Source organism: Trichomonas vaginalis, chromosome VI (assembly GCF_026262505.1).
Source record: "Trichomonas vaginalis G3 chromosome VI, whole genome shotgun sequence".
In the NCBI taxonomy this organism is placed as follows: domain Eukaryota; phylum Parabasalia; order Trichomonadida; family Trichomonadidae; genus Trichomonas; species Trichomonas vaginalis.
Genome location: NC_067208.1, coordinates 11,589,656 through 11,614,597, shown reverse-complemented (window position 1 = coordinate 11,614,597; position 24,942 = coordinate 11,589,656). Strand labels below are relative to the sequence as shown.

Sequence of the window (24,942 nt, the reverse complement as noted above, 5' to 3'; positions counted from 1 at the left end):
ATAATGTTTAGGGTAGATGGTTAGATCTAACCCGATATCTACCCTCTTTTCTACCCCAGTTATTTTATAAACGTTTCACATGGTAAACGTTATTTTTTAAATTTTGTGAAAACTCAACGGTTTGACACGATGCCCTAAAAATTATTTTACTCAGAATTTTGTTTGCTGAATTCAATAAAAATATATTTTAGGGTAGATGGTTAGATCTAACCCGATATCTACCCTCATTTCTACCAGTTATTTTATAAACGTTTCACATGGTAAACGTTATGAATTCGTGAGACTCTAAACAGTTTTGTAGCTTCTATTTTTCTTTTAGTACATCGAATGTTTTAAACGATACCGAAAGTTTCTTTATACTTCTTCTTGACATCAGATAGAAGGAAATCGTCAGCAGTTGGATAGTTTTTGTTCAGAAATTCTAACATGTCCATTTTATTTTCTACCGGCTTCTCTGCTTCTTTCTTTAAGTCTGCATGTCGTTTCTCATACGTTCTATCTCTTTGACGGAGTAGTATATATTCCTCATTGCTGCTTTACATTTAGAAACATTGCGGGCTTCATTTTTGCGTTATATTCTGAAACCTTACCTGCTAAAACAACTAAGGCGTCAATGGTTTTCTTTAAATCTGAGTAGTTGGTTTTATCTGTTCATTCCATACCTTACCTCTTCTATCTTTATCTCTTATCTGCCATACATTTTGAGCTAATGAAACAAAGTTGTCGTATGTCTTAAATCCCCAGATTTATATATGTCAGAGATGTTCTTATATAACATGTCGCAATCTTTGTCCATAACTTTATTTGCAATGAAAACCAAGGAATTCATTTTACTTTACGTATGAATTTCTTTAATTTCTACTGAGTCAGTTGCTTTGACTTCAATTTCGTCGAATTCAGGAATAGTTAGTTTTGCTGCTGAATTTCAGGTAGTTTAGGCAATGGTCGATGAGGTCCTGCATTTCATAAAGATACTGTTCATTTGTTTCATCTTTCGCACTACAGTCTAAATTACTTGTTAAAAGTTCTTGCTTTATCTTCTGGATTTCTGTTTCGAAAGTAAATGAAGAAGGAATGAAGTTTTTCATTTCTACTAACATAGATGTTGGATTCATGACTAACGAGTTTGGTGCTGTTGTTTGAATTGTTGTTGTGCCGATTGTTGAAATCATATCTTACATACAAAATAAAAAATAAATAAAAATAAAACTAACTTTATTTTTTCTATCTTAAGGAAATTCATGATAAATTCAAGAGGGTAGAAATCGGGTTAGAAATCGGGTTTAGATCTAACCATCTACCCTAAACATTATTTTTGCTGAATTCAGCAACAAAATGAACAGGTCAGGATGTATGTAAATACCTTGATCATTTATAACGCCCTTAGTAAGCTCTAAAATGCTTGTTTTGAGGTCGAGCCATTTTGGCTCCACCGTATTCTTTCAACCAAACTCAAGAATTCCTGCATGAATTTTGTATAAAAAGCAACAGTCCCGAATTCCGGCGGTTGCTATATTCTTACAAAATGCCTTATAATACTCTTCCAGAGACTTATTTTTCCAACAACTTTCTAAAGTCTTTCCTAACTGACTGACTGACTGACTGACGGCACAAAGTGCTTAACGAAAACATTAATATAAAATTCATGAAAATTCAAGAGGGTGAAAAAACAGGTGAAAAAACAGGTGAAATCTCACCTCTTCACCTAAATTATATTTTTTGGTCCGGGAACAACTTTCTCTCAATTGGAGCTGTAGCATACTCTTTGCGTAAGCGGTTCAGACCTTCTTCGAAGTCTTGGTCTCTCTTGGACTGAGATTGGAATTGGAATTGCTGGGGTGGAGCTTGCTGGAACAACCAAGGGTTTGGGAAGTAAGGCATAGGCTGAGGAGGGTAGTTCGGGAAGCCTTGTGGTGGGTAGTAACCTTGAGGTGGAAATTGGTAGTAATTCGGAGGTACTTGCTGGAACTGAGGTTGCTGAGGAGACTGTTGTGGTTCTTTAGGTTCCTCTGGTTTGGGAATGGACTCGGTTGGTGGGACGTCAGTCATCCGTTTGTGTCCTGTCGGAAGGAAAAACTTTTCCTGTCGGAAGGAAAAACTTTTTCTGTCGGAAGGAAAATTTTTTCTTAAGTTCGACCAAAAAGTTCTCAATTTTCGAAAATTTGAATGGTTTACGGACGGACAACTGGAAGAGTTCTTCCTGTCGGAAGGAAAAAATTTTCCGGACAAAGGGAAAAATTTTTCCTTCCGACAGGAAGAACTTGGAATGCAAGAAAGACTTGACGAGGCAATTTACCTCATTGAACTTAACGACTGCGTAAAAGACTACTTGCGCAAGGTCATGAAGCCCAAGGTCAAGTTTACCACTATTTCTGGAAGGTCTACACTTCAGCTCGAGACTTCGACTGGAATTCCAATTCAAATACCAGACGGGACAGCCTACGACGACATAAAGCAAGCAAAGAAGGAAGCCATTATAAAGTTCTTTGCCAAGCGTCCTTGGATAAAAATACCAAACAAGGAGAACCCCCTACCCCATATGAAATTGGCAATTCAGTCTCTCCTTCACTTCTCTGGTCAACCATTCTACATAACCTGTGAAGGCGACATCCAGCCAGTTCAGTAAACATCTCATTTTAACTCACTTTTTTATGTTTTTTGTGAAAGTGTCAAAAATAAATTGTTTTCATGAGTTTTCTACGATGTTAGAAAAAATGTTATTTTCTAATATCTTCACATTCAATACTTTTTCAGCACTTTTCCGTAGTTATATATGAAAGACAATTCGAGATAAAAGTCATAGTACAATGGAATAATATGTTGCACACCATTTGTTGTGAACCAAACTTGAAAGTCAGAGAAACTGTTACTAGGTGGTTCGTAGAATTTAGAAGCAAAGTCATAAAGGTCCTTACCAATACATAGAAAACTATTGTTTGCTTGAACTGAAACTTGCATGACACATAACATTTTGAGGGTCAAACACGTTTCTATAACCATCAAATCTGCTGTGGAAGTATAAACTTAAATGGACCATCTGGTGGTAATGGTTCGTTCTGGTTTAGTAACGAAGAAATTGTGCCCAAGAACGTTTGTCTACTTCCCAAAATAAAAACTCTGTATCTCTGGAGGGTTAATTTCAATCTTTTGAAATGAAACGGTGGAGTTCATCTTGTCATATTCTAGTTTCAGATAGTATGTTCCATTAGTAAAGAGTCGTATTTTTTTTGAAAATTCCCAATAATATTTGTTCATTTGAGTTTTGAAAGTCATCTAGAGTTTTCTCAAGACTTTCGTCTGAACAACTGTAAAGATTCTCATTTCGTCAAATTTGTCTATTAGACCATCAGAACCTTCATACTGCCCATGAAAATATACTGCGAAATAAATGCGTTAGTTCTATTTGAAAACAAAACTCTTCTAATCCTATTGCCTTTGCATCTGAAGGACTTTGAAGCCAACGAATTGGATAGTCAAACCTGTATGCTCGGGATGAATTTCTTCATCTGAAATAGTCCTACCAGCATTTGTAAAGATATAGTCTAACGTTTTGTATCTGCTACTTTTGTTCTTTGTTTTTCAACCTGAAGCATTTAATATATGTAAAAATATATTGTTTAAAATGTATGCCATTTCATATTTCTCATCTAACAAACAAGTTTCCCAACGGTCTTCTCCAACAAACTCAGCGTACATTTCAAATAAAATTTAAAAAATGTCACTTTTTAAAAAATAAATTTTTTATTTCATGCAATGTTTTATTTCTGTGCCGTCTTCAAGTATGCCCCAATATTTCCTTTTCGATATTACATGAACTTCAAAATACCTTATCTAGCTTAAAACAGGCCCATCTTTTCACCGACCATTCCCATTTCAATGAGTTTGTTATAGCCTTCTTCGTTTGTCATGAGTGCGTCAATGTTCTCATAGTAAACCTTCACTTTGGATTTGACTTCGGAGAAGAATTTGTTGAAGTTGTCAAGGACTGCGCTTTGCGAACTGAGGGTAAGACCAATGTTCGACAATAGGTTTTAATGTGGTTACTAAGCCACTTTGACCTTGAGTGAATTCGTACTTCAAAACAAAAGGAGAAAACCTTTCAACAAAGTTGTCGACCTTCTCATAATGTTTACTCTTCATCTCTTGAGGTTTCTTAATGGAATATCCCCATGTCGAATTCATAAGCAATTTGAGTGTCATTGCAGTTTGGGGTTTGAAGCTTTCCTAATATCATACAGTTGTTGTATGACTTTTCCAACTGTATAGTTCCTTTCCGGAACTCACCATCTTCGTTTGGAATTCCAGTCGGAATATATTGGACAAACCTCATGTATGCAGCGTTAAGGTCGACATAGTATATCTTTCATCTGAGTCGAACTTGTCGCAACCAATTGGTCCAGTTTGTGGAAATTCAAGTGAGTCTCTTATCTTCTGAGAAACTTCTCCTGTTATCTCATAAAACATCGTCGAAGCAACCTGTTTCGTATAAAACCTTCTGACCTAACTCAGATGCTCTCCAATACAATTTGACGTCAATTGGATGTCTCAATGGAAGTTTATTTATAGCATCTTGAAGTTCTTGCAAACCTCATTGGAAGTTCTTCTGGTGTTCAGTTGGTATCCGAACATACCAACCCCTTGTGGAACTGTGTACTTCTTTGTACTAGAACTTTGTCTGGAACAACTTTTGGTCTTGCTAACAATGAAAAGTTTGTTTCGTCTTTTGGTACAAAAGTTTCTGTCAGCTTGTCATCTGGAATTGGTTCCAACAAACCTTTCTCGAAAAGAATGTTTACAGCTCTGACAATGTTGCACTTACTTTTACCAAAAGAATGGGTTTGTAAGACTTTCGTTCAACATGAAGTGGTTGTGGACAATTACAATCTTCAACCATGGTAAGTCTTTTGTCAACAACATAGTCGTCATGTGAAGAACCTTTAGCTGTAGGTATGTTGACTCGGATATTTGACATTTGCCAACGGTGCAATTTTGCCAATTGACCTCTGAGAATGTACCTTGTCTTCACACATGACTCAAGATACTTCATCTTCTCATCTGTAACAAGACCAGAGTTCCTGAGACATGTAAGAATGCAAGGTTCGTTGACAATTGTTTCAATTGAATTGTGTAAATTCCATACCTTGTCAAGTCAATGTCAGACTTATTTATGAACGGGAAGTATCCAGCATGTTGTCTGGACTGCTTGAGGGTTAGGTTGGTACCATTCGAACTTGACACTTGCAATTCCTTCAATTGCATTCAAAATGTCTGAGTCGGAAGTCAACCATTGTTTCTCTCTTTGTAGTCTTGAAAGCCTCAGAAGTTTTGCGGCTGTTTGTTCATTGCCATGTGCATAGTAAATGGACCATCCAAATCTGTTATGGTCAATCTGAGATTGTGTCCTTTTCTTATTTCCGTCTTGAATTGCAGCAAGTACTCCCATGAAGCCTTCTTTGTTCTTTCCTTCGTCAAAGTTTACTGTAAAGGTTCGACCAGATGTAATTTGACTTCTAACTTCACGATACTTTTCATATGCATATCTTGTTCTTTCCATGGGGGCATGTGCATGTGCGTCTTCACCTTTTCCTTTTTTCCTTCTCAAAGGATGCAATTGTTCGTCATGTTTCCAGTAAATCTGCAAACCCGTCGTGTCCTTCAACTTGAGGTTCACTAACATCGAAAGGCATGTCCATAAGACGTTCTTCTTCTAACCTCTCTAGTCTGTTTGGATAATTGGCACGTGCTGTTTCCAAATCCATTTCGTAGCGAAGACCAGACAATTTGTCATAGACTTTTATGGGTCTTCCTTCCTATATTAAAATTCTTCGAAACTCTCCAACCATATCTTTGTAACTCTGCTTTTATTCTAGCAGACTTTCTATCCATTCTATATGGGGGCATTTTTATAAAAATAAAAAAATATTTTTTTCTTTACTTTACATAACCACCTGCTGCCATATGTTTTGACGCCACACCCATACCAGCTAATGAAGGTTGACTTGGTTTAGTTTGGAAACTAAACTTTGTTTTTGGTTTATCTTCAGTTTTTGGTTTTTCTTCTTCTATCGGTTTTTCGTCACTTTTCGGTTCCTCTGACTTTACTTCACTTGCAGGAACAGTTGTGTCGTCAACATCTTCATAAATATCATATGCCATTTGTTTTTGTTTTCCTTTCAACTTTTTGTGTTTGTTGTAAAGTTTAGAATATTTCGACTCTAAGTCAATGAGATGTTCTATAATGAACTGTTGGTCAGTGAAGTAAACTTTTCCATCTGTTGTCTCGAAAGCTCCTTCAGACTTCAATATTTTATTTGTGAGAGTCTGTTTCTTTTTTGAGATACTAGCCGTTCCATTTCTATGAAAAGTGACTTTATAGTTAGGGTTTGTATTTCCAGACCTGGCACTTCTATTATTGAATTTTTCTTCTTCATCTGTAAGTTCTTTGACAGGTTTTGACAATGGTTCTGAACTTTTTGTTTGTGGTGTCAAATCTACCGTTTCAACTTCTTCGGTCATTTCATCTCAGTAAAAAATTTTAGTTTGGTTTGTTTTCAACTGGTTGTTTAGGTTTTTTAAGTCGTCTAAAACTTCCTGAGGTATAGGAAGAACTTTACAAACACGTGGTGTAAAAGGTGGTCTTCCATGACTTATTCTGTTTAAAGCTGCATTGTTCATTTCATCTCAGTAAAAAAATTTAGTTTGGTTTGTTTTCAACTGGTTGTTTAGGTTTTTTAAGTCGGTCTAAAACTTCCTGAGGTATAGGAAGAACTTTACAAGCATGTGGTGTAAATGCTGGAAGCCGACAAATCCATCTTGAACTCATTTGTCTCAATGCTGCATTGTTCATTTCATCTCAATAAAAAACTTTACATTCCCCACGTTTGAGGCGGTTGAGGTTGGTTATTGTTTACCCACTGTTGTGCATGGTTATATCCTCTGTTAAAGAATCTTTCACCTTGGTCCATATAGTGTCCTGCTTGGTTATAGTAGTCATTTGCTTTGTTATATATAATAGTTTCCTGCTTGTCTTCCTACATTGTCCATCCATCCTTGAACTTTTCCTCTTGTTTCAGGATTTGGAATAAGATTTGTTGCATCTCGTGCTACATCCAACCTTTCTGTACAGTTTGTATAATAGGCTGTGCTTTCTCTTTTAGTATACCTAATGTACTCAAAATCTTCTTTCCAATTCCAAATGCACCTCTGGCTATTGTTCCCACTGCGGGCAAAAATCTGGATGCAACTCCTGCTAATGCGCCAAATAAACCCATTTCTTATAGGGTAAAAAAATGACGAATCCGAACAAGGACCCCTATGTTTCTAAAGCGACAAAGAAAGCACTCATGATAAAAATCTTTAGTTCAACACCAAATGCTTGGTTTATGGATATCTTGGAAAACATTCCGAGAGTTAGAACAGATGGACCTCCATACTGGTTAATATTTGTTGGTCAAAACACAAGATACTGTGAAGCCATACCATTATGGTCCAAAAATATTTTAGATGTGAAAACTGCTTTGACAATATTCGTTGACAAATACCATCCAACAAAACTGACATCTGACTGTGAAAGTTCTTTCAAATCAGATGATGTAAAAAACTATCTGCGTTCAAAAAATGTAAACCAATATTTCATTGTCTACCAAAACCATTCTGCTCTTGGTGCCATTGACGGTTGTATAAAAATGTTAAGAGACTTAAACCAACCACAAGGTGGTGAAGCAAATGAAATGTCATATGACGACAAATATAGACACTTCTCCATGGCAAAGATGAGACAAGTTTTAAATATTTACAATAACCGTAAACAAAAAGGTTTGGGAAACCACTCCCCCGAAGAAATGAAAAACAACCCTGACTTAGAGAAAGACTATATATTTAATAATTTAGTCAAAAGAGACAAACAAGAAAGAATGCCGGGCTTCAAACTTCAGAAAGGTGACAAAGTAAAAATAGAAATACCTAAACGCGACCCATATGAAAATACTATTGACTATGACAACAATGGGAACCCGACAGGTACTCACATTCGTGTTCGTAAAAATAGAAGAAAGTATACAAGAGAATATTATGAAGTTTTAGGCAAACATGGCAAAATGTACACACTGCAAGCAGAAGATAAAACTACTATTGCCAGACCTCGTTTCAAACTTGTCAAAGTTCAAGGTGGTATACTTTCAAAGACAGTTCCTAACAAATATAAGACAACTCCTGACGAATATGCTAAAGAAGTTGAAAATGACGACTAAGCAATTCTATACCATGCGTAAACTGTCATGTAAGGTGGCATGTATTCTTTACTTTGTCCCGTTGTTTGTGTATATCCTGAAACGAAATGTGTATGGTTTCCTTCTCCCTGAGTGTCACTCCAGTAACAATTTATAGCAAACTTAACGTCCTCTTTAACATCATATCCTTGACCTTTTGTCATTCCTGACCAATCCCAATATCTATGCTTATGCCAACCTGCTTGAGATGTACTTAAATCTATGTAGTGACTGTGTGCAGGTAAATTTTCACCTGAAATCGTTTTACTTCCACCCGTTTCCTTTGAAGAGTTTGCACAATACAAAAACCTGTCGACTATTTGTTCCCATGCACCAACACCAAACATTACTTGAGGACCTCTTGCATCCATAGATGTATAAATAGAACCTACTGGGTTCATTAAATCAAACATATGAGATATTATAGGATTGTCTCTTTTGAACTTAAAATATAGTGCAACTATTTCAGGTTTCTTCTGGTTTGTGTCAGAATATTTTTTATAATATAATCTTATGTTTTCAGGGTAGGTAAAATCTTGACTATAATATTTATTTCTGTCATCTGTATAATAATATACTATTCTCGTTTTTTCTATTGCATTATATCTTTTATATCTATAATAATCTAAATATAATGTTAGCTTTTGTTCATCTACATGTGGTGTTCTGTCGTCATCTCCATAGTCATAATAATATGGTGCTGGAGCTGGGTCAGGCAATGTCATATCTGCCATTTCATAAACTCTTAAATATTTCTTTTGTTCGTCTCCATATAAGTTTAAGTAGCAGTTGTTGTCTAATGGAACTTTAACTTGTGTACCATCATTCTTTTTATAGCTTACATACATTTCATTGTTATTTTTCGGAATGAGTTTATGCCGTGTACCATTTTTTAAGGACTGTACCAACTGCCATCTAAAATATTTATTTTCTTCATTGACAGAAAAGTCACCAACAATAGTTTCAATATTTTTTTGTTCCTATCAAACTTTGGTATATTTCATTGACATATGTTTTATCTGCTTTATTTTCAAGGCTAACGTTTAAGTCTGTTATTTCAGATATAGAATGTGTATGTCCAACGTCACTTTTCCTGTTTAAGGTTTCTTGTAAGTTTGTAATATTTGCAATGGTATGTGTATGTCCAACGTCACTTTTCCTGTTTAAGGTTTCTTGTAAGTTTGTAATATTTGCAATGGTATGTGTATGTCCAACGTCACTTTTCATGTTTAAGGTTTCTTATAAGTTTGTAATATTTGCAATGGTATGTGTATGTCCAACGTCACTTTTCCTGTTTAAGGTTTCTTATAAGTTTGTAATATCAGATATAGAATGTGTATGAGTCTTATCTGCTTTTGTCTCTAATGTTTCCTTAAGACTTGGTATTTGGTTAATATAATGTATATGAGTCTTTTTAGAATATTCGTTTTCAGCTCTTGTCACTTCACTTGACATTTTATTGTCAACATATGTTTTGTCTGCTAGTTCAGGATGAGTATGTTCTTTTGTTGCATAAGCATTGTTAGCTCTTTCTTCTTCTTTTGCTATTGCATCGTCTACATATTCTTTGTCAGCTTTGTTGTCAACATCTGCTTTCAAAAGAAGTTCATTTATAGGTTTCTCGTTTAAAGTTCCTTTTGTTGGATTTATACAGACAGTATGGTTCTTATTGTCTTGAAACAGAAACTCATCTGTCATTGGGTTTATTGTCAGTTTTAAGTTTCCTTCTTTCAATGACTCAGATATCTTAGAATAGTTTGAAAAGTTTGTTGTGTTCTTATTTAGAGCTTGCATAATGAGTTGTCGGTTGTGTTGTATTTCTCGCATAGACGCTGTTTCATTTGACATTTTTATTATAGATAAAATATGCTTCCAATAGAAAAAGAAAATTCTAGAGTTGCTACAACTAAACCATTAGATGAACTTTTTACTAATGTCGGTCAAAAGTTTGAGACAGATACCGTAAAGCATGAAGGCTATCGTTTTGACTACCCATTAAGATGGTTAAGAGACCCATCTGTCACAAAAGCTATTGGCTTTCGAAGAATAAAGTTTGTGTCTGTAGAAGATAAAAGTTTTCCATTTATTGTAAGGTTTCATATAGATTATACATCTGAAGGGCAACGAAAAATGTGGGAAGAAATTGAGCTAATACAAGTTGACCTCTCATCTTCTCTACAGACTGCATTAAAAAATATAGAAGATAAAATAAATTCATGTTATGCAAAATATGCTGATGAATATGCGAATACCAATAGCACACTTTATGTGAGAATTGTATATGACAAACAAAATTCACAAGTGTCATTTCAAATCTACGAAGACAATCCAAATAAAGACGAACAAATATATACAGAATTCACTGCAATGTCATGGTATTATTTGCAAAGAATGTTAAATCAGAAAGTTGAACCTCCTTTAGCAAATATCTACAGTCGATATGCAAGAGATGAACCATATTTATTTAAAGATGTTTTCGACCAAGATGCTGTGATAGTTCATGCTTCATTTTCTGGCGCCCAAAACTCTTTCTTATGCTTGGCAAATGACTTTTACGAAAAACCTACAAAGTTATACGAACCACCAAGTGGAAGTATTTCAGACTTTCAAGTATGGTTTACTACAGATGGAAGAAAAAGAATAATTCCATTATACCATGCGTTTTACTTAGAACTTAGTTTCATATACAACTACTATCGAACGGTAAAAATATAATTTTTAATACGGTTGAGGTGTTGGATTTGGTTGCCAACTTGACTGTGGTGCAGGTTCAGGCTGTTGTATAACAGGAGCTTGTTCTTCTGGTTCAGGGTCTTTAGGTATAATACCAACAAGCTGACCTACTCTTTTACCAATATTTTTGACACCGTTCCATACTCCTCTTCCGACAGATTTTATTCCATTCCATATACCTCTTCCAACTCTTCTGAAGAAGTTTCCAATACTACTGAAGAAACCCATTTTACTATATGTAAAAATCTAATGTCCGCCTAGTCTCTTACGTTTCCTGTTGAGTTCCATAGCATTCTTTAACTGGAGCTCATACATTCTGTTTCTCCTCTGGTAGAAAACATATTCTGGGTCAACTCCTGTGTTCGCGTCATCTGCATAAAGTTGTTTATATCCCACTTCAGGGTTTGTATAAAACTCTTTCCATCTCATATTTGCATACCATGGTGGCAAACCTAACGCAGCGTCATTTGACATGGCAGTTTGCATTTGTACATCTGTTGGCACTTGACCATAGTTTGCCATTGCAGTTTGTATTCTAACTTCATTTGGAATATTCTCTGGGTTTGGTTGTCCAGGTTGCTGTGCATTCGCTAAGTTCTGTGCGTCCATTTAATATTAGATAAAAATATCTCTTACGAGTACATATACTGAACATTTGCAGGCATTGGTTCATCTTCATATTCTCTGTACTTTTCTGCCACGTCAAATAAATAAATGACACAATGGAAAAAACCTAAAACAAGTAGTCCTATTTCAAACCACATTTACTTACTAATAAAATTTCTTTATTGTGACACTTTCTCCGGTTTATAGGACCTCTCTCATATTCTATCTTGTCATATATAAACTCATAGTCATGTATGTCCTCTAACCATCTCATAACGGTTTCCAAACCACTTTTATCGGATGTAAAGTAAAAGCATGGATGGTTATGTATAACGTCTAAAGTTTCTAAAGAGTCTCTCAAAGTCCAGTCTACTTGGTATTGAAAATCCCGTGTGTTATAGAACGGCGGGTCCACTATAAAGAAAACATTTTCCTTGTCTTTATATTTTTCATACAACTCTGTCCAATGACATCTCACAAACTCTATACCCTCAATATATTTTTCTATGTTCTCTTTGAAAACATTTGTATAGTTAAGATATAAAACTTTTGACATAAGTGTTTCAATGTCATGAACTCTTATAGCACCACTATATAATAGTCTAGCAGATATACTATCCCAGTCTATATATTCTGTTTTTTTCAAAACCTCTCTCACAATATTTTTCTTATCTAATGGTATACGTTCCATCTTACCTATAGGTATCTTTTCTTTTAACTCTTTCAATATATTGTTTGTGTCTGGAATATGTTTGAGACGGTCCATATAGTTGTCGAAGTCATTGCATATAATCTTTGAGTCTGGGAATACGGTATGACATAAATGGGATATATAGAAACTTCCACCGAACAAATCTACAAATGTTAGACCATTCGGTAGTTTCTTAAGTTCTCTCAATATAATATCTTTACATCTACTCTTATTTCCAAAGAACGGTAACGGTGGTTTTGTAAAATTCATTTATATATAATAATAAAAATGTTTTTACCCGAAAAGTGATAGAAAAGTGACAAAGCATGAAAACATATATAATTTGTGAAAAGCGACACAGTATATAATGTTTTCGACCCAGAAGAAGGCTTCTTCCCAGAAGCAATGGAGGAAGAAGAAGAAGAGGAGGAAATACAAGACTCTATCCAAGAAGAGTCCTCCGAATTCACACCAGAAGACTAACAATTTTCCGAATAAAAACTTCATTTATACTAAACATCTTCGGGGCTAGAGGGCGCAACGCGCCTGGAAGCCCCACTTACCTGACCTGAATGTGATTCCTTTTGGTCGCTGATTGACCATCATTTCAATAGTTTACATTTTGGTGATGTCAGAAAGTCAATTTTTTCATTTGTAATGATTATAACAAGTTTATTCTTATTTTTGGATATAAAACGAATTTTGCAGTCTTTATGACTTCTATTAATATTTGAAATTTGGAAAAACAAAAATAATTTAGCAAAATCAATATAATGGCTCATTTAAATTGTTTAATTATATTATATTTTAAAGGAATGAATATTTTGAGCATCTCCATCTTTCAAATTACAAATATCAATCGAAATAATCAGATGCAATCTTGGAATATTTACCGATATATGGAAAGGAATGGCACCAATTATTTCACTAATTAAACCTGAGCGTGCGATGAATTCAAAGCAAATATATTTTCTGCTAATTATATGATATATATTTATGAAAATGTGATATAAATCAAAATAGACAGACTAACTCCACTCATCTCATTTTTTATTTCAAGAAGAGAAAATATGCTCTTGCAATGAAAAGGCTTAAAATTATATCGATTTATATTAAAATGATAAGACTTTTCGACTTCAAAAAAGTATGAAGTGAATTAATAATCATTTCAAAAGCCTGGATATGTAAATAAAATAATAATATACATATTTATTTTAAAAATTGTCTGCATGAATCATGTGTCAAAAAATGAATAATCGAAGTCAGAAAATATTCGATGATAAAATTTTGAATGGTTTACATCTTTTCTCATGGATTAAGAAGTTTCACTAAGATTTAGAGAAATTTTATCAAATGTGAGAACTCATCTAAAGCCATTCAAACATTGAATAGTATGACAACTTCTAAATATTCTTGAATTATTAATTTGAAGTTAAAAATTAAATTTCATTCTATTTTAATAATGAATTGAATAATTTCTTTCAGTTTTCAATGGAAAAGCACAACACCCAAGTCTAACCATAATTTCATGAATTTTCATTTTTTGACATCAACACAGATAGGTTTTTCATATGTTTGGGAAAAAAATCACCAAAAATTGAAATTTATGTAATTTTTGAACTTGATGCCTAGCGTATCTAGAATACAAACTTGATGGTTTGTTATTCGCATTTCAATAGCCATTTCACCAAAGTTACTCGTCTGACTCCCAAAATTTTAGGGAATTGAAAGGTTTACACACAACGAATTTTATCAAGATTATATTTCAATAGTTTCACAATTATTGAGATAGGAAACGTAATGAAGAAAGGCATCTTTATGATTAATATAATGGATACTTCTAGGCTTTCCATTTCAATACTATAAGATTTGGACATTCTTCAAATTATGAATACCTTTGTTTGCAATTATAATTATGAAACTATTATAATGAAATATCCTAATATAATTCTTTAAAAAAAATAAACATTCCTTTTTTTATGAAAATATTAAAAATATATCAAAAAAACAAAATTAAAATTAAACAAAATTAATTTTCTTTTCTTCTATTTTTTCTTTCTTCAATGTGTTAAATAATCAACAGGTAAATAAGCTACAACGCCATGTTTCGTTACAGCAACAATTTCCTTATTATTCATATCATGAAGCGAAATCAAAGAACCTAACATCTTTATTGGCCTTGTTTCAGACATTCTTTCTGCATGATAAGCTTCAACAACTCTAATTCCTCCTCTTTCATCAGACCAAACCAAGTAATCGAATCCTTTTCTATCCTTCACAGCCTTTATCATTGATATCCTTGCTGTCTTTGCCTGTGTAACTAATTCTCCATTGCATGTGTAAACAGCGACAGAATCTGTTGTGTCATCAGGAGTTGTAGAGACGACAACAACAAATCCCCATGCAGGAGTAACAACAACATGTCTTGGAGACTCAACAGTCAAAGAGAATTTGACAATGACTCTTGTAGTATCAACAGCAAACAAACATCCATCGCGAGTAATAGCAGCAGCCAAGTGGAAAGCATCGCAAATACTGCAATCAACAACTTCTTCTCTGAAGAAAGGAATATTTCCGGAATTCTGCATAGAATGGTCGAACAAATATAATGTTGAATCACTTCCTCCACTGCAAACTAATCTCGTGGAACTATCAATGCATGTTGCCTTTCCTGTGTGTGCGAAAACTTTCTTGGATTCGTTCTTTTCTGTATCGAAAATCTCGATATATCCAAGAGGAGCAGCAATAGCAATTGATTTTCCAAACGTAACCATAGGAAGAGAAGAATCATCACTTGGATGGAAAGACAAACTGGAAACTTCAACAGCATTGTATTCGCCGCCATCATGACACAAAATCTGTCCATGCTGTGTGAAAATGAAGGCTTTTCTTACAACAGAAACAGCAGCGAAAGGATCAATTTTTGTATCATAAATAATTTCACGGCGGAGTTCGTATGTTGCAGATTTAGAAGGATGTTGGATATTAAACAACTGCTGAGGTATTTGTCCGCAGTGTTTCATTGTTGCTTCAATCAATGAACGCTTTCCAGGGTCATTTAATGTCTCATTATTCCATGCAGACTCGTACATGTTTGGATCGAAAGTATTCAATGATTTTTCAGCTCCTTCTCCACAAGAATTCACTCCCCAGATCAAATCAATCCATTTATTTAAGTTCCTTGATACGAAATCACTTTCCAAAGCTTGTCTCATCTTGTAAACGAAATCCAAAGGAGATTTCGCCCAATTTGGAAGTTTTACATCATTTACTTCTTTTCCATTAACTTTTCCAAGATCGAAATGATTCTCATTCACTAAAAATTGCGGCAAATAATAGAATTCAGGTATCAATTCTCTGAAATCATTCATATGTGAAGTGACCATTTTCCATGTATCACCAACAGAAATAAACAATCTTGCAGCGTGATCGAATTTTCCACTTTGCAACTGAGTGTGAAGAGTTGTAAATGGTTCCATTCTCATCAGCCACATGAATACAGTCAAAGGCGATGAATAACAACTGGAATACATGTAATTAATCAATCCGAATTCTGTCAAACTTTTCTGTCTTTCAATGATTTCTTTCAATCTCGATTCCCCGAGAGCTCCGATTGGTTTTGAAAGATCTCTGTAGTTTTTCTCGTTGTCTAAATCCAATTTACTTGATTCGTAATCACTTAATATCCACGGCATGATTGGATAAAGACTTGAATCGTTAAATGTTCGACCACTTATACGATTCAAATACATCAAATACGAGAAATTCGATTTCTTTCCTTGTACCCATTTCTCTGTAACTCCGTTTGTAGCAATCATATTAATGGAAGGAATTGTTTGTATCATTGTCTTCTGCCAGCCATCGAAACTCGCCATTTTCTTGAGAATAGACATTGAATTAACAGTCATATTCAATAAATAACTCTTTCCGTCATGGCAGTATATTTCTAGACCGGTTGGATGATGCAAATAAGGTCTGAAATATACTTTTTTGACGGAATTAGAGCGAATTGAAATTGTTTTTTGTTTGTTTTCGCCTTCGACGTCTATTCTCAATCCGCCTTCAACAATGATCAGTTCGCAAGGACATTCGTAAGTCAGTTTGACCAATGTTCCTTTGTATCTCAGTAAAACAGGTCCTGAATCACTAGACAAAGCTGAATCTCTGTGTGACAAAACTTGCAAAATTTCAGGTGGACTTTCTTTTTCGTACTTTTCCTGGAGCTGTTTCATGTATTCGTCTATTTTAGATTTGGCTGTCAATGCTGATCCGTAATCCCTACTTAATGATGCATCCCTGTGGTCATTGAAGTGTTTGTTCTCTTTCATTCTCATCGGACAATATCCGTAACACAAAACTGGGTCAAGATTATAATGTTTAATTGCTGGTTGTTGGATAGATGATGCCCAAGGAGCTGATTCTATTGTTAGTTGTGTCCAAAGCGTCTTCCATTGTTGAGAAACAAGTAAATTACTCGAAATTATCTCAGGAATCTTTGGTAAATGAATTCTCGAGAATTTAAGTGTTTTTTCTTGTGCTTTTTTAAGGAATTTCGAAATGAAACTGCACAATCTCGAGAATTCTACACTCACTGAGTTAACAAAGTCTTCGTATTGCTTCATAACAAGTTCAACAGGTCCTGTGTAATCAATATTCTTCTGGCGATTGTTTAGAAGTGAAATAAGTTTTTCCAAATTTTGTGATGAAGTAAATTCATTCAAAATCATGGCCAAAGATATATCTTCCCATAAATTCTTTTCATTGAAATTCAATCCATATGTAAATGGTTTGTAAATCTCAAATTTTGTCAAAAATTGAATGAATTTGTCAGGTTCAAATTTGACATTTAATTGTGGCAAAACTAAATTTGATTTGTCCACGAGATTCAAAGGACATTTGCTTATTACAGATAGCAATGCACTGTTATGAGTCTGTTCCCTTCTCGTGAAAATGAAAACGAAACAAAGATTTTCAAAAACTGTCACGTTTTCAGGGAATTTCTTCAAATATTGGCCCATTACATTAAAGAAAATTGTTTGGTATTTTGTATTCATTGTCTGGCATAATCTTACAGCAATTTCCAATAGTACGTAATCAGTTATCCAATTCTTTGGTGATGCTTCCAAAACGAACTCAAAAATCTTTTCAATTGAAGCAGATTTTTTACAATTCACTGCAGCGATGAACGGCCAAAGTGGCCAAGCTTTGTTTGCATGCAAATAATTGTCAATTTTCTTAGGAATCAAATATACAAATGTCTGTTCCAAAGAAGGATTCATTGCCATTATATAACAACAAATAGAAAGATAATCAGGTTGATCAACGCATCTTGTCATTATTCCTGTCAATAATTCTTCATTCATTATGTCAACGGGTAAAAAATTCTTATATACTTCTAAGTATATCAATAATTGGTTCCTAAACACATTTGTTTGTACTAAAACAAAAATTGTGTCTAAAAGTAAAATTGAAATTCTGACACTTTTCTTCAAAAGTAAAGAATGAATTGTTGTCAAATGAGTTATATCTCCTATCTGATTAAAAGGTTGTTTATCAGAACAAGCGATATTATATATAAGCAACAACAATTCGTAATTGATTTCTTCATCTTTTGATTGTATTGTCTGCATAATTAATTCTAAAAATGCTTCATGAGTGAACTGACATTCCGCTCTGAAAACCAATGATTTTATTACATTCATTCTGGCTTTCGGAGTGATCTTATGGAAGTATTCAACGAAAGGTAACAAATATATTCTCAGTTCGCTCTTCTTTTTAAGTGTTTCTTTGATAGATGGCAAAATAATGTTCAGCCAATGTTCAGAAATTCCAATTTGTGAATCAGGAGGAGCCAAACTCAGCAATTTAATGTTCATCAGTATTTCTGTTGACAATTTCTGGCCGATCTGTTTGTTCTGGAGTTTGACGAATACTTGGTAAAATTCTTGGTAAATGTCGATATCGAAACTCTTCAGTAAATACGCGATTATTGAAAATCTGCCGTATTTTTCGAAATCTGCTTGTGCTTCATTGGATATTTCAAGGACTTTCTTGATCAGTCTGACAATAGGAAGAACTCTGACACTATCACTTAAATTGGCTTGTGCAAATAAAGGGATAAGTGAAGTGACCTGATAACTTCTCAAAAATATATCTTGAAAAGTTGGTGTTTGTAAGATTTCCGGACCAATTATTTTAGCTCTTGACGAGTAATCCTTTTTTGTTCTTAGGTTCAAAAGGGAGTTTTCTACTTCAGGATGTACTGAAAAGAAAGCTAAATCAAATGTTCCGTGTGTTCCTATTGTATCTATCGAGTAAAACTGTTTCCATTGTAATGGTGGTGACAAAAAGAATGGGCCGAGTAAGACGGGATGTTCATTCTTTTGTCGTGGTTCAAATGGATATCCACAATTACAAATCATTTGGCCGTTCTCGATTTCAAAGGATTCGTCGAAGGTTTGCTCCAGTTGGCGGTTCTCTACATAGAGTTTTACTACTGTTTGTAAACCTTTTGACAAATTTTCAAATGTCAAAGCGAAGAAAACCCAAATATCACTGTTTAAGCAATTGGGAAATGTCTGGATTTGATTTCCTAATTGAACAACGATTCCGAAATTTTCAACCGAAACGTCGATTATTTTGGAATTTTTGTCCGATAAAGAAAACAATGACGTAAGAGACCTGGAGCTCCCTGAATCGACAAAAGTCCAAAAGCCTGCGGAGAAGCCATGCATAAAATCGGAGGATTTAAGACCGGTGATGCTTATGTATGGTTCTTTGTTAGTTACTGGGAGATATCCGCTTGGAATGTTATGGCCGTTCGAAAGAATGGTAGACATCTCATCAACAGCATCATCAAGTAACGGATTCACGTATTTACTGTCAATCGGACAAAACATTGAAATAAATTTTTGGACAGCAGTTCGAGAACTCGAAACACTAGCGATCAGACCGATTAAATTGAGGCTAAGCTTTACGGTTTTCTTGTCAGAAGGGTTCTCTTGGATCAAATCTAGTAAAGCTATGTCAAGTTTTCCTTTTTGGCACTGTCTGGCGTTTGTGCTTGAGAATATACATAATTGCTCGATAAACTGGAGGTTTCCCATTAACCTCGACGACTTCTTGAAGGCTGTTATGAAAATTGGCAAAGCTGAAGGTTGTTTTATCAAGAAATCGGGTGATAACGCGAGCAACTGCTTACCAGCAAGAAGATTTACCAATTCCATATGCACTAAAGGGCTTGGTTCGTCTTCAAAAGTTATTGATATCGCTTTACTGAGAATATTGGCATCTGCGGCTGTTATTGGGAAGTAGGATGACATGAGAGTTAAGAATTTGATAGAAAGAATGATGAATTCCGGTGGAAATTCATTTGATGACAATCTGATCACTGTCATGAGCTTTTCTTTCAATTCTCCCATGCAGGATGTCTCGAATGCATCGATCTCTACTAATCTTCTGAAGATTTTGAGTGTTAAGTTGACATATCTCTTATCTGTGTAATTTTCACCTGAAGTTATCGAAAAACTGAGTACTGTCGTGATCTGCTGCAAGAATTCATCATTGGGATTCTTGAAGTGTTCAAAGACACTGTCGATAACTACGTCAGAAAAGAAATCTTCGTAAACTAATGAAAAGAAAAGTGACAAAAAGTCCGTAGTTGTGTAAACATCGAAACATTCGCAGTTTTTCATCGACAAGACGAAAAAGTTGACCATGGCGAGTCTTGCCCTTTCGATGCTCAATCGTATTTCAGGGTCAGTTGCTTTGGAATGTGCGTCTTGGTACGATGGAATGAATAATAACGCAATTGACTGGAGAACGAGGAAATGTATCGATGACATTTGGTGGTTTTCCAGGGCACTCGTCATTCTTATGAAGAATTCAGCGGCCATATCCGGATAGCCAACAAAATTTCGAGCAAAATCCGACAAAATTACAGAGCCATTATCAAAAAGGTTGGCGTAGATTAGGTTCCTGACCTTAATTACAGCATCTACAGCATCATTCTTCGGTGAAAAAATCGTGATTTTCGGATCAAATACTTGAGTTTTGAGTAACTCATTCAAAAAGTACTTGAACGGTTCATCGTTCTTAAATAATTGTACGTAGCATTCTACAGCATCTAAAAAAATCTTCTTTTGAGCGAGTTTTGGTAGAGATTCTGTTAATGCTTCTCCAACTGCTTTAGAATTGTTTTCGCAAATGAGTTTTGAGTATATCTTGAGTTGTGGATTCAATTCTGTAGTAGGGAATGTGAATTTTTCCAATTCTTTGATAGAAAAATCAACATTTTCATGGAAATTGTGGCAAATTGAAGGAAATCTTGGCGTATTAATCTTAACACATTCAGGAAATAGTGATAAATCGATCTTAGGATACTTATATCCTTTTGTATGAATATAATTTACGATATCTTGAGGAATTCCTTTGTAAAAGTTATCGAGAATTTCTTGTGGTAAGTATTGTTGTATTGTTGAGAACATAGAAATGCCAAATGGTTGTAATTTTTTCAAAACTTTTTCTATTCGCGAAAATAATAATGTAGCATCTTCTGATGTGATTGAATCTGGGTATATCTTAAGCATTTCATCGATAAATGATAAAAGAATCATTGTATCTGTATCAATATTCGCACTTTCGATTTTTACACTTGAACTCAGTACTTGTTCTGAACAGCTTTGAACTATTGGCGCAGATCTATTGTTAGAGGTCCAATAGACTAATGCTGAGAATAGTTTGGGGTCTGCCTTTCTTTTTGTGTTAATAAAAATTTGAATTATCTCTAAAACTGATTTTGTATCGATCGCAAGAGCATTGTATGATGCGAACCTGATTAGAAAGTAAATCATGTTATCTGCTGTAGCCAATTGTGAATGGCGGCTGAGATAAATCAAAGATTTTAGTACTAAAACAAGATCTGAATCATTATATGCCTCTTCGAGTTGAAAACAATATGATATAGCTGCATGCAATATGTAATATGGAATGGCTTGTAAAATTTCTGGAGGGTGATTAACTTGAAGTTGAATTAATTTTTGTAAACGAGCTTGATCGAAATGCCTATAGTATGATACTTCCTTGAAGGCTGCAACCATACTACTTGACAATTCAAGTTTATTATATATTTGATGAAGTTGTTGCTCTGAATATTTCTCTTTTTCAGCCGCATCAGGATTTTCTCCCGCTTTATATTGCTTTTTACGTCGAGGAATACCTTTCATGCGGAGAGTCGCAATTACAGGGTGGTTTTCAAATGTAAAATTTACTGAAGCACCCTCCATGCTACTGACGACGATTATTTCGAATTCAATAATCAACTACCACCTCAACATCCATAATTATTCTGTTTTTTGGAATGATTCGAATTATAATTCTTTATTCTCAAAATTATTTTTGAATTCTGCTTGGAAATAATTAATTCAAATTTAAAACTTAAATTCAAACCGATATTTTAGTAATTTTCGCTCTAACACATATATCTATTACATATTTTATGCTTAAAATATACGATTTAGCAATTTTATGAATTTATTAATAAGAAAAGTATGATCTGTATCTGGAATAAGCACATAATAAATCAGAATTTCCGAAATTGTTTTGCAATTATGTAACTTTAGGGTGATTCGTGCCTGTATTTCATTTTTGTGTTACAAAATAAAACAATTGAATATAATTTTATTTTGTAAGGCGTTTTTATCATTCAAATTAATTATTTTTGTCAATATTGATAGAGTGTATTTTGCTAATGATATTTTCGTAACTCGTGACCAAGTCACTTTTTTATGTAATTAAAAAAATTCATTAAATCTTAATGTACATATGAAAGTCAGTAAATAATTTTTGGCGCTCAACAATTGAATATGCATTCAAATTCTTAGACTTTTTATTGATGGATCTTTCCATTCTGGATCATATTCAGCCGCTATTTAATCTAGAATTTGTCTCAAGATCATCAGGATCTGATCAAAGCGAGCCCTCAGATGACTACTCATTTGATTATTCCATTAATTTGGAAGATGATTTCAAAAACTGTCCATCAAAAACACCATTCGAGTATGTGCCTCACGCCATCGTAAATATCAGCAAGCATCGTCAAGAAATTCGCGAAAATTACAATCAACATTTTCATGAGATAAAAAAGGATATAAAGGTAATCATAGTTGATTGGTGCATCAGAGTCTACCTAGAGATGTCTTTATCAAAAGAAACACTGTTCCTTGGGATTTATATCCTTAATACAATTCTCAGAATTAAAAGCGTTAAAAGATGTCACTTACAGTTGGTTGCCGCAACTTCTTTGTGGATAGCCTCTAAAATAGAAGAAGCAAGTACTCCAACTTTATCCGATTTTGTAACCGTGTGCGGAAACAATTACTCAACCAGAGAGTTCTATGCATGTGAAAAATGCATACTACGGTATATGAACTACGATATAGCCATTGCAACTCATCAATTTTATATTGACTTAGCACTGGGAACATTTGATGCATCGGAGAGCTACAAAATGTCTGTAGAAATAATTTCTTTAGTTTCGCTCTTCCTTGACGATTTAACAGATTCTCCAAATATCGCTTCAGCAATTTTGTCTCTTGCTGCTTCAATATCTCACGAGAATGACTCGATATGGAAGCTTTCATTTCCTATTAATGAACCTTCAGTTATGATACTTGTCAGTCAATTATCAGATAATTTTAAGGAGCAATTAGCTTTCAAGAATAGCATTATCAGCAAAAAATTCAAAACTATGAATGATAGTATTTGCCGAAACAATGCAATTTAATACGGTTTGTTATTTTGTTTGTATAAAATTTTCTATTATGTTTTTATATTATCAAATAATTTTTCTGAATATAGACACATATAGCCTGTGACGTTTCGTAGTTATCATAATACAAAGGAGTTCACCATTATTTGGAAATCGGATTCGCCCCCTCAATAAAAATCCACAATATGGTGAGTTTTCGATATCCTCAATCATTTATAGGGGATTCATTTCTAAACAAATGTTACTTTAATCAGAATTATGAACAAATCATGTTTCCCATATTTGCATACTTCTTTAGATGGACAGAACCTCTGATTTTAGTTTCAGTTTGTTTAGTTATTCTTTTATTGCTTCCTCTCATATTCTTAGTACGTTCTGATGATTCTTATCTCAAAATATCACGTTTATACAATGTTTCTCGCTTATCTGTTCTCACATTTTTCCATCGAGTCATTTACATTTATTTAATATTCTGTCCGCTATCACTTATTATCAATCAACAGCCCCCATGTCGACAAGCATTTGCTTCATCTAGTTTCCATTATCTGACATATTTTCCTTCACCAAAGTTTGCATCGTTTACCCTCACATGTTTATACATCAGCTCACTTGCATCTGTTTCGAACAGCATTTTCGGCCCAATATTCCTAATTACCAATCTACTTGCGGGTATACATAACATATTTGCAGGAGATTTATCATTTGGACAGATGTTAGCGACATTTTGTCTTACATATGTTATTCACTTCTATTCTATGCGTGTTCCTTTCTGGTTTTTGCATGTGGAAAATATAGTTTTGCCCATTTTATACATTATTATTTTTATACTGCAAAAAGACATTTTCTTCCATCGCACATTTGCTCTAGGAAGGTCAATTACTACACTCTCCTTATGGCTTGCCGATTGCTATATGCTGGGAAGATATCATTATACAAGAGCAGGATTTGTATCTGTTGGTCGACCAATCGATCTTCAATATGAAGCAGATTCAAAATCAAATGCTTATTTTAGCATTCTATCATCTGAAGAAGAAGAAGTTTTTACATCAAACCTCAAAAAAGATTTGGTAGACTCGTGCGTGGCCCAAATTGTATATCTGATAGGTCTAGTTATAAGATATTATGTTAAAGTAGATTTCGTTACTTCTTCAAGTGGATTAATTTGATTTATTTTGTTTGATTAAAGATTATATAGTGTTATATTGTTTGTTCTGAATTACTGGTATTTAACATTAAATATGAAACAAAGTATTTAATAAAGATTTTTTTTAACAAATAATATTTGCTGAAAAGCTCAGTCACTATCGTCATCTTCGTCATCGAAGACTCCGAATAGTCCAGATCTGTATAAAACGCGATAAAAGTCTTCTTTTCCAATCATGCCCTTTTTCTCTCTATCCGCTTCTTTAATCATATCAAGGAGTTCTTGTTCTGTAAGGTTTTCGCCAAGTTCGTCTGTAATTGACTTGAGATCTTCGAATGAAATGTATCCATCTTGATCTTTATCAAAAAGTTCCCAGGCTTGATCAATTTCTATCTTGGGATTTCTCTCGAACATTTTTTCTGCCATAAGAGTTTGGAATTGACTGAAGTCCATTGATTGATTATTTCCATCACAAACTCTTGCCATTAAAGCCTTAGCTTCTCCTTTAGCAGGTACAAAGCCTAGAGCTCGCATAGCAACTTTAAATTGTGAAAGGTCGAGATAAGATGAACCATCTTGTGCAAACATATCGAAAGCTTCTCTTATTTCTTGCTTTTCTGACTCTGTTAATTCACCAACATCGGTTCTTTTAACTTGTACTTTATCACCATCTGATGGTTTCATCAATTACAAATTCTAAAAATAAAAGAAAAAACGATTTTTTCAATTCGGC

At 34.2% G+C, this 24,942-nt stretch overlaps 9 protein-coding genes and 2 pseudogenes across 11 annotated transcripts, besides 1 other annotated feature; 3 read left to right on the top strand and 8 right to left on the bottom strand.

Moving 5' to 3' along the window:
• Nucleotides 1-9,680: part of a mobile genetic element that runs on past the window's edge.
• On the bottom strand, nucleotides 243-1,172 carry TVAGG3_0847660 (annotated as a pseudogene). Its single transcript has one exon. A coding segment is annotated over exon 1 (930 nt).
• On the bottom strand, nucleotides 1,711-2,049 carry TVAGG3_0847650 (uncharacterized protein; the record flags this gene model as incomplete). Its single annotated transcript, XM_051249116.1, has 1 exon — nucleotides 1,711-2,049. The coding sequence occupies one exon, from the start codon at nucleotides 2,047-2,049 to the stop codon at nucleotides 1,711-1,713; it is 339 nt and encodes a 112-aa protein (XP_051084591.1).
• TVAGG3_0847640 (uncharacterized protein) lies at nucleotides 2,267-2,626 on the top strand (the record flags this gene model as incomplete). Its single annotated transcript, XM_051249115.1, has 1 exon — nucleotides 2,267-2,626. The coding sequence occupies one exon, from the start codon at nucleotides 2,267-2,269 to the stop codon at nucleotides 2,624-2,626; it is 360 nt and encodes a 119-aa protein (XP_051084590.1).
• On the bottom strand, nucleotides 6,695-6,847 carry TVAGG3_0847630 (uncharacterized protein; the record flags this gene model as incomplete). The annotated part of the gene is made up of 1 exon (XM_051249114.1): nucleotides 6,695-6,847. One exon carries the CDS (start codon nucleotides 6,845-6,847, stop codon nucleotides 6,695-6,697), a length of 153 nt encoding a protein of 50 aa, XP_051084589.1.
• On the bottom strand, nucleotides 6,867-7,271 carry TVAGG3_0847620 (annotated as a pseudogene). Its single transcript has one exon. A coding segment is annotated over exon 1 (405 nt).
• Nucleotides 9,681-10,133: 453 nt separating the features above from the next.
• On the top strand, nucleotides 10,134-10,982 carry TVAGG3_0847600 (uncharacterized protein; the record flags this gene model as incomplete). The annotated part of the gene is made up of 1 exon (XM_001325120.1): nucleotides 10,134-10,982. One exon carries the CDS (start codon nucleotides 10,134-10,136, stop codon nucleotides 10,980-10,982), a length of 849 nt encoding a protein of 282 aa, XP_001325155.1.
• A 12-nt stretch (nucleotides 10,983-10,994) lies between these two features.
• On the bottom strand, nucleotides 10,995-11,228 carry TVAGG3_0847590 (serine threonine-protein phosphatase family; the record flags this gene model as incomplete). Its single annotated transcript, XM_051249113.1, has 1 exon — nucleotides 10,995-11,228. A coding segment is annotated over one exon (234 nt), but the record flags the coding sequence as incomplete, so codon positions are not given.
• Nucleotides 11,229-11,246: 18 nt separating this feature from the next.
• Nucleotides 11,247-11,609, bottom strand: TVAGG3_0847580 (uncharacterized protein; the record flags this gene model as incomplete). Its single annotated transcript, XM_001325119.1, has 1 exon — nucleotides 11,247-11,609. The coding sequence occupies one exon, from the start codon at nucleotides 11,607-11,609 to the stop codon at nucleotides 11,247-11,249; it is 363 nt and encodes a 120-aa protein (XP_001325154.1).
• Nucleotides 11,610-13,693: 2,084 nt separating this feature from the next.
• Nucleotides 13,694-21,581, bottom strand: TVAGG3_0847570 (beige/BEACH-related family; the record flags this gene model as incomplete). The annotated part of the gene is made up of 1 exon (XM_001325118.1): nucleotides 14,358-21,581. The coding sequence occupies one exon, from the start codon at nucleotides 21,579-21,581 to the stop codon at nucleotides 14,358-14,360; it is 7,224 nt and encodes a 2,407-aa protein (XP_001325153.1).
• Nucleotides 21,582-22,189: 608 nt separating this feature from the next.
• Nucleotides 22,190-23,085, top strand: TVAGG3_0847560 (cell division; the record flags this gene model as incomplete). The annotated part of the gene is made up of 1 exon (XM_001325117.1): nucleotides 22,190-23,080. One exon carries the CDS (start codon nucleotides 22,190-22,192, stop codon nucleotides 23,078-23,080), a length of 891 nt encoding a protein of 296 aa, XP_001325152.1.
• A 127-nt stretch (nucleotides 23,086-23,212) lies between these two features.
• TVAGG3_0847550 (calcium ion binding) lies at nucleotides 23,213-24,902 on the bottom strand (the record flags this gene model as incomplete). The annotated part of the gene is made up of 1 exon (XM_001325116.1): nucleotides 24,360-24,893. One exon carries the CDS (start codon nucleotides 24,891-24,893, stop codon nucleotides 24,360-24,362), a length of 534 nt encoding a protein of 177 aa, XP_001325151.1.
• Nucleotides 24,903-24,942: the final 40 nt, after the last annotated feature.